The 12,707-nt window shown below is 30.7% G+C and overlaps 1 protein-coding gene across 1 annotated transcript; it reads right to left on the reverse strand.

The window, feature by feature from the left end:
* Window positions 720-2,842, reverse strand: LOC109330950 (ATP-dependent DNA helicase PIF1-like). The gene is made up of 3 exons (XM_019565214.1): window positions 2,128-2,842; window positions 1,508-1,928; window positions 720-819 (listed from the first exon to the last, which is right to left on the reverse strand). Exons 1-3 carry the CDS (start codon window positions 2,840-2,842, stop codon window positions 720-722), a joined length of 1,236 nt encoding a protein of 411 aa, XP_019420759.1.

The following is a 12,707-nucleotide window of genomic DNA, read 5'->3' on the forward strand; positions in this document are numbered from 1 at the left end:
TACAAAGGCACACTAATGAACATAATTGTATAAAGTAGGTTACAAATGCACTAATAATCATAATAAGCATGAATGAGGACAATTATTGAGCAGTTTCAAAGTGATATAATCATAGAGCAAAAAGTCAGGGCATATTATTACTAAATTTCAGTTAGTAATTCAAAGGGTTTTTGTACTAACCCATACTCAGCTATAAAAGGGTTCCACACCTCAAAAAGAAACCAGATTACAAGACAGAACATACCATATAGCTGTCAAAAAAAAAGAGAGCATACTGATATCATACCACACACACAACAAATCAGTGAGCATAAAGAGAAGAAACAATCAGCGACGTCAGAAGGTGAAGAATTCGGTCGGTTCACAGCGGGTGCAGGGGATATCCAGGAACAAGAATCATCCGGGATGACATTCAAGGGGTAAAAAACCGGGATATATATTCAGGTAAGCTACCTATTTCATTCATTTACATAATTGCAGGCAACATGATTTACCTAGTTTATGTTCTGGATATCAAAAGCATACATACACCCCTATTCCGTTGAGAACACTAAAACTAAATAAATTACATCATGGTTGTTCTAAATATGATTTGTTCTCACCCGAAAAAGTCTTTTTAGTTCATAAGTATGTCACGGATTTATCCAAACCATAAGGAATGAATAGAACTCGAATAGGGATAGGAAGCATTACCGAAATCCATTACCGAAATCCATTGCTTATGCCGATTTCGAGCCAGCGACGCTGCCATCATCACCGTAGAGTAAGTATCTTTGAGCTCTGGCCACACTCACGGATTTGACTCGCTTTAGTGAACCTCTGAAACAATACAAATTCATAGAAAGGTAAGAAAACTGAGAATCAATAAATATAAAAGTAGAAGGAAGTGAGTTACGAAAAATGAGGGGATGATTACCCGATTCAGAACCACCATAAGCCACTAGCGAAAGGAACCGAACCACCACGTCACCACCATCTGAGCGAACTCATCATCGCCGCCACTACTGAAATGTATTGTATGAATTTAATTAAATAATGATTATATAACTTGTTAAATGAAATGTGATTGAGGAATAACTACTAAAACATGTTTTGTAGTAATCTAGTGTAAATATAAAGATGGTGGTACAATGAAATGATATTGAATGTTAAAAAAAGGAAACATGTTAGGAAAAGTTGAATGAATTTAGATGAAAAATTATATGATTTATTTTTAATAGGAGAATGTGACTAAAGATTAACTCATAAACCTTGCTTTGTATAGATTTGATTGTTGATGTAAAGCTGTTGTACAGTCATATCATATTGAAATCTGTTATTTAAAAAAAATTAGTTAGAAATAAGTATTTCAAACATAATGTAAAATAAGTTATAGAATACCTGTTAAAGATTTTGGAAAACTTCTTTATAAACGACATTTATCGTTGTCTTCAATGGTTTCCCATCCTTGTCATGTATCACTATCTTCAATCCATTTTTGCTCTGTACTCTTGAAACAACTACATACAACTGACCATGACTGGATATTGGTCTAGATAAATACAACCCCACACTCTCTAGTGATTGGCCTTGCGATTTGTTGATTGTCACAGCGTATGACACAATTAAAGGGAATTGTCTTCTAATAAGCATGAAAGGCCATGGAGACTGGGATGGTGACATTGATAATATAGGAATGTAAGTGATATTTCTAATATTTTTTCCAGACATTATCTTTGCCTCAAGTACATGATTAGCCATCTTCGTAATCACCAATCTTGTACCATTACATAACCCTTCAGACTGATCTAAATTCCTTAATAGCATAATCGGGGTGCTTACTTTCAGCTTGATCTTATGATTTGGAAGTCCTAATGTTGAAAGTGAATTTAGAAATTCAGGAGTTAATATGTTGCATGCTTCATTGTCATTAGCATCAGACATATCAACTTCATTTGAACTCAAGTATTCTTTTTCATCACCGGTAAGTATACATTAGAATAATTATTAATATAAATGTAATAAATTTAATACATTTAACATAATGTGTATGTTAAATAAAATTGAATACTTTACCTGAAATTTTCATCAAAACATATTCATTGATTTGATCAACAATCTCAATTGTTGATCCAAGTATTGCTCTACATTGAAGAAATTGTTCATTCTTGTAATGTTGTTGTAAGTTTCGGTAGGTGCTACAGACTATCACATCAATTGGGTTATCATAATCTAAAATCAGAAGTTCCTTTGGGATATCAATTTCAGTAGAACCATCATTAGGTTCTGATAATTTTCCATTTCCCATCTTTTGTATCCACTCAGAGAATTGCTTGATATCTGATTCATTGTCATGATTTTGTAAACGCATGTTCTTTGTAAGGGTTAAAACTGTACATTGATGCCAAAGATAAGAAGCATTAATTGTTGCATGCACAATATCTAAACGACAACCTCTTAGAACCACCAGTAATATTTGTCTAAAATCACCTCCAAATACTACAACCTTTCCTCCAAACAGAATTGAGCCATATGTTGTTCCCATGATGTCACAAAAACTTTTATCAAGTGCTTTGAAGCAAAAATTATGTGCCATTGGAGCTTCATCCCATATAATTAACTTTGTCTGTTTCAATAATTCCGTAAGTTCAGTCTCTTGATGAATGTTGCAAACAGAGTTGTCAAAAGTTGGTACTGGAATTTTGAATTTAGAATTTGCTATCCTACCCCCAAGTAATAGTAAAGAAGTTATACCACTTGAAGCCACAGTCAATACAATATGCTTTTGAGATCTCAATGCATATGTTAGGGTTAGCCATATGTGCGTTTTTCCAGTTCCTCCATAACCATATAGAAAAAACATGTGACCTTGTTGACAATTAACATCTTACATTATAGGAAATGAAAATGTGTGTTACCATGTTATTATTACAAATATATTATTTTGGACTAACATTAAATAAAGAATTTTGTAAGAAAATGGAAGTACCTGTTAAAGAGTTGAAAAGAGTATGGAAGTTTCTCTTTAATTCATCTGTATCATAGTTAAGCTCTTGATATATTAGTCTATTTCCTAATTGACTTGTTATGTACCCATTTGGGTATGGCATTGATGGATAGTCTTTCAAACTCCTTCAATTTCCTTCAAGTAGGTTTTCAATCTCCAATAAAGTTAAATTTTGTAGTTGTTCATCCGTAAGCACCAACCCTATAATGTATAAAATGTGTTATATAATATAAGATATTTAAATAAAACAAAGTTTTAATAATACAATGTAGTATAATTGTTGAATACCTTGATTATTGGAGATATTTCTTTGGTTGTAGAGAATTTCATCAGATAACCATTGCCACGTGTTCTCCCAAACATGATTTGGCCTATTCATTGATGTGGATAAAAGTATTGTGACAAATAATTTCCTCAAGTAGAAACCAGAACCCTAATCCTTTGCTTCTCTTAGAGCTTCAATGTTTTCTCTATCATCCTTAAGTAAGCCACTTGCAAAGCAAGCATCCCTGAATGTTTCATATCAAATATTTGAAACAGTTCTAATATCTTCATAACATATCGGTCCTTTAACAACTGTCAACATCATCCTAAGATAGTATAGTTCACCGGTGCATGGAGAAACCCAAATTAATCTTCCAATTGTATAACATGATTTTCTTGGCTTCCAAGACCTAGTTTTCTTTACATAAACAAATTTTGACACATATTGAGCATAACCCAAAGTTCTACCTTATGGATATTTTTTATTTGCTTCCATCCAGGATGTAAACATAGATTTTGATATAGTTGGTCTTAAAAGAATATTGTCTATATCCTCGTGATCATTAAAGTAAACAGGTTGTTCTCCTGGAAGATGAAAGTATAATCGTTCAACAGCTGGTTGTCTCCCATGAATTGGAAATTTAAAAATTCTCCAACATGCTTCTGACGGTGATACATATCTGCAATCAAGATATTGTTTGACCTCTTCAACATTACTGGGAGCATATGATGCACCATCATTTGTTGGTTCAATAACCGTTGTGATCCTATCATATCATTTGTTTATATACTTGAATAAGTACTTAACTGAGGTACTTTGGTTACACTACTCCATTTTAATGTGAGCTTGATACTTAATTAACAGTTGCGGGTTGTAAGGAACAACATAGCGATTGTCAAGAGAGATGCCATTTTTTTCAACAATATTTCCATTATCTCTTCTCATATAGACAGGACATCCCTCTTCATCAACAATTGTAGAGTGTTGAAATTGTTTTGGAAAATACTGAGAATACTTACCACCTTTTATACATGGAGAAGACATATTGCAAGAACCACATGGACCATGAATCATATGTGACTTGACCAAGTTGTACAATTCAGGATCATCATTCTGATTTGGAATTTCAGCAGAGATAATTCTATCAATGTTATTTGGAGATGGATATTTGTTAGAAGGATGCAAAAAATAAGCAAGTGCACATATGGTAAGCCTTTCTTCTGAAATTCAATAGTGTACATATCTGAAATATTAAATCATAAAGGAATAATAAGTATATAAAATTATCCATATAGTAACATATATGAGATAAAGGTAAATATATTGTGAAATATATACTTACACACAATTACTTTACCCAACACATGTCTTTTCTTTATATCTTGAAGCAATTGTGCAAACTTCATTTTGAACACTCTTGAGATTATATCTGGCCTATCATGCGGATTCAAACCCAAAGGATTAAGAAATCTTACAATTTCAGGCCAATTAGGATTGCATGTCATTGTTAGAAACAAATTAGGAAATCCCAATGAAGTACAAATGGTCATCCCATCAAAGTATAAATGATCCATGTACCTACGACTACCAACAAAAATTGAAGGTAATATGACTCTTTTTCCAATATTTGATCCTTCAGTTTGGTCATTTGTTTGAGATTTGTTCAAATTTCTGTATTTATCAACCCTTAACTTGGACTGATTTATTTTGATAAAAGATAGACGTTCAGACTCCACCATAGTATAAGCATCAAATAAAAATTGATGAAATAGTCTTCTTGACCTTAACAAATTTTGAGCCTCATTCTTCCTTGTTTGCCATCTAAAGGATATCCATTCTCTCACTGTTAGACAATTTCGTTTCCTATTTTGAGAATCAGCTCTAGCTTTGTGACTTACATCATGTCTGTAACCATCCTCCCCAAATGGAAACAACAATGGATATTGAAAAGCTAAATAGCTTGCATGTAATTCATCAATTCTCTTTAATTGACCAGTTTGGGTCTCCATGATTATATCTCTTTTTGATGTTGAATCAATATCTCCAACTATTAAAGCAGCAACTTCAGAAACCATTGGTAAGTTATTTACTCTACCATCAGAACTCCTTTCGAAAATTAGCTTCAATTTCAAATTAGGAATTACACCGTCTTTCAGTCTTTCCCTTGCCATTCTGAACGACTTTGCATGAACATTATATTCATCCTACATTTGGGATAATTGGCAAAGTACTTGGGAATCAGCCTTGTTGTTCCTATATTCATCAATTGAACAACAAATCAATAAGATTTCACTGAATAGAAAAAATATGACATTATTATCCATGGTAATATTATCATGTACCTTAGTCCTTCCATTCTATTTTGAATTTCATGTTCTGTATCATAAATGTAAAGTTGTGCAAACTTTGGGCCTTGTCCTGGCATCGGCAACATACTACCAATACGATGACATGGTTGTCCTTGTATCCTAATAGTTGGAGGACCTCTACCATTATTGATTGATCTATCAAAATTTTCACTCGCAGATGTGAAGGCAAACATCATGTTGTACAGTCGAATATTGTTTTGATAATTTAGACTATCACGGGAGTGCAAATCAAAGAGGAGATGTTGAAGGATTGGAGGTGGTGTTTGCAATAAAGGAGGAGGTGTTTGCAATAAGGGTATTTGTATTTTACCATCACCACAACAAAGTTCATATTTGGGTGTTGTAGTGTTTCTATGTTTACGCTTTCGCTCTTCATACCACATGCATGCTCCACAATAATCACATTCAATAACAGGATCACCAATATCAGAATAACCTAAACAAACAATTTTAATGTTATTGGCTATGCTTCTTGTACTATAATAAAATTTAAAATGTTTAGTAAATAACCTTGATGTATTTGAGCCATTGAGGTCGTATGGAAAGTATCGAATTGATCTTCATCTTCCGAAGAATATTCAATATTAGCATCGTCTAAACTCATCAGAATAAAATATATTAATGCTAAAGAAAATCATTATATTAATTTAATAAATGACTAATAATAAAATAAACTTTTGAATCAATACTTTTGACATGATCTTCGTTTGTATGATCATTGAATTGGTGACTATAAATTTGCGTTGATGAAAAAGGTAACATATTTTCTTTTGTTGTTGAATTGTTGTTCAAGTTTTGAAGATGTGACATGTTCCCATATCTATTCATAAGATTTACACCTATAGATTCTTGATTCAAAAATCTCTTCTTTGTAGATTGGTCATGGATTTCTGATGGTTAGGTATGGGATGTTGAAGTTGAACAACCATTGATGTTGAATAAATCGTAACTGTCTTTCAAGTTGGCAGAATTTAAATCTATATGTGATAGCGGGGTTCTACTCATATGCTAATATTAGTGTAGAATTTTGCTGTTGAGATTGCACCGATGAACGTGTTTGTTGTTTTGATCTTGAATAATTTAAACCCTTATCCTTCAAAACAGACTTTCTTTTATTTCTTGCTATTGAAGAACAAATATTCGATTTATTTGTATCCATTTGATATCAATATAAAAAGATACGCTTTCAGTGAATCACGTCCTGTTTTATGCACAATGTTTATATTCAAGTGTAAGATTAGTGTATAATTTAAATAATTGAACATTAATAAATAGAGAATGAAACTAGTAGCCACCACATAATTTATTGATATTGTTATAGGTGGAATACATTCCCTTTAACTGTAAGTGATGTACTTCGATTTCAAATTTTTAAGTTAAATTTACTAAGTAATAAAATTTGTAAATCTTATCTATAAAGAAGGGTAGTTTATTTATAGCTGCATGTTAGGAGTTGATATCAAACATTATTTTACCACTTAGTAATTATATTATACAAAGTAATACTAAAGAAAAACTTTGTGGTATCCATATAACAGTCCATAGAATTGTAATTCGTACATATAAAATTCTTTTAAAAAATTGCACAACAATCTTGCACATGTTACAGGATAATTTAAAAATTGGTAAAAAAATAATTTTAAAGGTGATACAAAATGAACAAAGTAGACCGAAGAAGAGATCATAGTAGAACAATCCATAACATGTCTGCTTCGATAATCTGACCGAGGAATAGATAATAGAATCATATTATTCAGAATGAATCACAAATTATAGTAAACTCAATTATCTAACTCGTGTCTACTTGAATACAAAAATAATTTGAATAACAATTGGATAACATCAAATTGCATTCCAAAATACCAAATTCATAAAAACCATTCCAGAATCTACAAAATATAATTGAAAAAACATATCATAATTATAAATGTTTTTTAGCAAATGAAATTGAACATGTCAAAGGAGTAAAAATTGGAAAGTACACCAGTTTTGGAAGAGGAAGAAGAGGACCACAAAATATATATTCAATACATGTTGACAATCTCATATTGAAACAAAAAATTGAATGAAAAACAAAAAAAAAGTAAGAAATTGCTATTAAATAGAATGTAACAACTAGAACAAATATATATTGAAAGACCACAAAAAGTATCCAAGATAACATTACTCAATTTGTTATAGAATTCACACAACCAACAACTACTAAACAAAAAATGTAGTTGTTAAAACAAAGATAATAGTATTATATTGTTAGTAAGTCTGTTTAGGATAAACATGATAATGCCATGCTTCAAATAATGATCATTTGTTGAATAAGTACTCAAATAATGATCACCCAACAACAATGGACATACCCACAATCAACTTGTTTCAATTAATTAAAACAAACTTGATAGATATAAGATAGTCAAAGTAGAATAATGACAAAAGGTTATTGAAAATATAATGCAGTAACACTTACCATAGTGATAATAAGTCATTACTAATGCATTTTATAATATCACTGACAATTTCATATAGTTGAGTTAAAACTTCAGAATGAATCACAGAAAGTAAAAACATTAATCAGAATGAATTACAAATTATAGTATACTCAATAATGTAACTTATAAACACCAATCCAGAATCTACAAAACATAATTCAGATAACATGTTCTTCCATTAAAATAAGTAACAACAACATATATAACTAAGATTAGATACTCATATAGTTTAAAATATATGTCACTTTCATTGTAAATATCCACAGACACGTATTTTAGGAGAGACATTATATAAAAAAATAGAACCATTATTTAATGAAACAGAAACATTACCTTATGGGGAGAATGTTGTACACACAGCTCAAAATGAAGTATTGACAATCAACTTGCTTTCTTCAATCATAAATACTAAACACAAATATAGTTGTTAAGAACAGAGTTGAAAGGAAGAAGTTCTAAAAGATGAATAACTATTTTCAATAGGAAAACAACAATGGTAGTAAAATAAAGTTATGAAATTATTTTCCTATCTTTTGTAATGCAAAACTATAATGATTCTAAAGAACATAGAATCTTACTTGAGCACTTTAAGAAGCATAGAGAAGAAATAACATCTTAGAGAGGTTAACATTTTTTTGAAGACCTAGTTGGATTCACCATTATATTTGCAGTAGGGTTTGAGGTCCTAAGGGAGAATGATAGATGAGTTCTTAAGAAAAGGAAAGAGGGGGAGTGACTTTTGCTTGTCTTTGTTTCTCACTCTTCCTCTACTGAGTTGACATACTTTTTTAAAACTTTTTAAGTTTTAACTTTTGTTCTAAAAGACTACATACCTGCTTTCTTCATCATGATTACAACATTGTGTTTTCCAATATAATGTTGAAAATAGTATGTCAACTAACCTGCATAATGTAAAAGTAGAAAAAGTTATATAAAATAATTCTAGTATGTTAGATAATATAAAATTGCATATTGCATAGGAAAATCAAATCTGTATAGCCAAAAAGTAGTGTTGGGTAGATAGTTTGTCATTCAAAGAATGGTGATTGATCTGCAAAAAAAATAATTTGAATAAATATAGAGTTTATAATGTTAAAGATCAATTATTTGTTTAATATCTACAAATTTATGTGATGTTTGTAACCTACCATTGTCAAATATGATTGCACGATTATGCATGTAGATTATAACATAAGATTTTAATGTTTAAGAGAAATAAACATATTTAATGACTATTTTTTTAAAAATGTTGCATGATTTGAAGATATATTTGGTTTTACACGTTAATGTTTAATGAAATCACCCGCAAAATGAAGAGAAATTGGTTATTAATATCTTTGATGCAATAATCTCAAATTGTGAAATGATTAAATTTTATTACCATTTGAAATTAATGATATAAATTGTACATGGAAATAAATGAATAAATAGAAGAAAAAAAGGTAATTGTATTTGTTCATGACTATACCTTCATTTCAAGGTCATAGTATCATCGATATTAAACAATGAACATTAACATCCATCACAATCCATTTAAAATCATATACTCTATGGTATATCATGCACCAATCCAAATAATTTTTATATCACTATTGTTTTATATGTTATGGTTAATGAATTTGTATATTAAACGACAGAAAAATTAACTTGAATTAATGTGATAAGAAAATTATATTACTTTTAAAAGTACATAGATGTTCATCAAAGGTAAATAAGTAAATTCACAAAACATAAGGGGAGTTAGATGATACTTTTGTGTTATGTACTTATCAGTTACTAATAGAAAAATATATTCACATAATATATATGTGAAGGCAGTGTTTCAAACTTAGTCAGTCTCAGTTTGTGGATAGTTAAGGATGAGGTCACAAAATATACATCAAATTATGATGTATCAAAATATAATTCTCAAAAGGTTATACATAATTTATCATGCTTCTATTAGTCACTCGGTCTTGATATGTTTTGCCACCTTCGAAGATGACAACTGAGTAGATTTAAAGATGGGGCTTTATGGCAGGTCCAAATCTAAGTCAACCAACATTCTCTTAGCTGGAGTTAGTAATTGAAGGTTGTCTGGTTCATGATCAGCAGTGATAGATACAGACTAACCATGCAAGTTGAAAACATGTCAATAAATCACAGGTATAACATGAGTTACCTTTGCATCTCAAACATTGTAATCAATTATTGAAGTCACTCACAGATTCATATTGAGACATGTCATTGAGATGACACTTTCCATTAAGGTCCTCAGAGGTTGAACCCTTCTTAAAAACATGTAAAAATTAACTTACATTACGTTAAAATAAGATTTGATTAAAAACTGGATAAAACACAAATATCATTAACTCACATTATGTATGTCCAATGTTCCAAACTGATCAGCAATGGCCTTGATCAAGACCAGACTTTCAGATAGCCTTATCACCGAGGATTGGTGGTAAGATGGCTGGACTTTGACTCTAAATGCCATTGTCCTTGCAAGCCACATGTCAAGCACTAGAGGGAATGCCTTTGGATCATCCTCACCTTCTTTCATATATAAACATGAAAAATTATAAACTGTTGTAATAGAAAAAATGATGTACCAATGTGATTTCAATCTATATAATGTATAACTGGAAAAATATGTATTGCAACCACCCGATTTCTAAGCTCGAATACAAATACTCCAATAATATCAGTACATTGACGATCCCAAAACACAAACCTTCCACTTCCATTCTCTTGAATGACTTTAATGTCCAATTTGTACCTTAACAAATAATCCATATAAAAAATAAGAGAGGTAATAAAAAAGTATAAATTTTTAAAAGTAATATATATATATATAATGAAACTGTTTTACCTTGGTGTAGAACTCAACTTATATGTTCCACATTTGCACGTGAACGGAACGTCCTTCAAATCAGCCTTCTTCGTGCACTTTGAACAACCGTCATAATACCATCCTTGTTTTCCCACAATAAACATTACAGTTGTTCCAATAGTAACACAAGTTATTTCCTGGCATTAACAAAGTTGGGTAAGGGCATAACTAATACGAAAATTGTAATCATAACATAAATAAAGCTCAGCTGATGTTAAGGCTGCAATTTCAGAAAGACTCTTCACCTCAGCCTTGTACATGAATCGGTCATCATAAGATAAATTAGAATATTGGGACAGTTGGTTGTTACCTTGGCTTAATGAGTCACATGACAGAGTTAAAGTTGCAAAACTACAAAAAAAGTAACATAAAACAGAATATGAATTTGACAAAGAAACAAAAATTTAATAAGATAACAAAACAACAAAAAAGATGAAAAATTATAGAATGTGGGACTTGTATACAATGTACCTATCCTTTTATTTTCTGATAATCAGGAATTTCATCGTCAATCAATATCTTCGATCCACACAATGAATTGCTAACAGTGGGTGGATACTTACCTAAAAAAAATCAACTTCAAAGTCAAATTCATATTTCAATAATCAAGATATGCATATTTTTTAGAAGGATAAAAAATACCTTGCCCTTCCTTAACTCTGACATTTGTCAGCAAAACAATCATGGGCTCACCAACTGTAAAGTTGTTGTAACAGTTAAAAAACTTCATGGCATGAGATTCCCAGAGAGTGCATGTGATAACATCACCACTGCTTAGAACAAAGAGTAAAAAACTTGTGAGATAAAGTCATTGAATTAATAATTATAATAAAAAAAAAAATTAAAGTTATTACCTAGAATCTCTGATATTGAAAATAACCTTCTTCAAAGAAGCTTGTGTCGGAGAGAAAACCATTTTATCAACAACACCAATAATGTCTACAAATTAATAAAAATGAAGTATTAATACAATATAAATAAACTAAAAATTAGATGAATTCGAAGAAAATTTTTTTTACTAAAAATCTTACCTACTAACAAATCAGCATGAAAGCCCCCAACAAGTATTTCAGAAAACTTTTTAAAAGCATATTCAAACTTAGGAATATCAACAAAATCTTTTTCTCTTAGAGTTGTACCAACAGTAAATTGCAATATGTATGCATGATTGCATGTCTTAAATTGAAGATCATTGTGGAACACATTGAAAGTATGCATAACATAGGTGTTATTTTCAATCAAATGATCATTTCATTGATTGAATTCTTCCTTTTTAACAGAAACTTGGATCTTGTCTCCCTAAAAAAATATGGTTAGTAACCGAAATAGCCACATATAAATGTTTTTTTATGTAATATTACCTTCCAGTCCATCAATATCATTGCTAGATGTCCGGGTTTAGGTGGAAGTTAAACATACCAAATTTCTGTAATTCTAACAGCTACCTTCCACAGGTGCTTTGAGTCATTCAAATCCCTTACCAGCTCGAACGGGCGTGATATTGACATTAATACAACAAATACTAAATTATAAAAACATCAAGCCACCACAAACAAAAACATTAATCGACACAAAAACTAACAATAATAATTAAGTACAACAAATTGAAAACATGACTCAGAATTCATGAAAGAATGATAATGTAGTAAGATAAAAATTGTTAAGGTCATTTTTTATAGAGGTGAGCTAATAAGTAGGCTACCACATATTATGCAGACCTTATTTGTTATTG

This window comes from Lupinus angustifolius, chromosome LG17 (assembly GCF_001865875.1).
Source record: "Lupinus angustifolius cultivar Tanjil chromosome LG17, LupAngTanjil_v1.0, whole genome shotgun sequence".
Taxonomy (NCBI): domain Eukaryota; kingdom Viridiplantae; phylum Streptophyta; class Magnoliopsida; order Fabales; family Fabaceae; genus Lupinus; species Lupinus angustifolius.

Excerpts from the sequence above, each read along its gene's own strand:
- LOC109330950 (XM_019565214.1), bottom strand. The coding sequence starts at position 2,842 with ATGTTTTTTCTATATGGTTATGGAGGAACTGGAAAAACGCACATATGG. Across the intron at positions 1,929-2,127 it reads GAATGAACAATTTCTTCAAT|TTGATATGTCTGATGCTAAT; the intron begins GTAGAGCAATAC and ends GTTCAAATGAAG. Across the intron at positions 820-1,507 it reads ATATCCAGTCATGGTCAGTT|AGGTTCACTAAAGCGAGTCA; the intron begins GTATGTAGTTGT and ends GTATTGTTTCAG.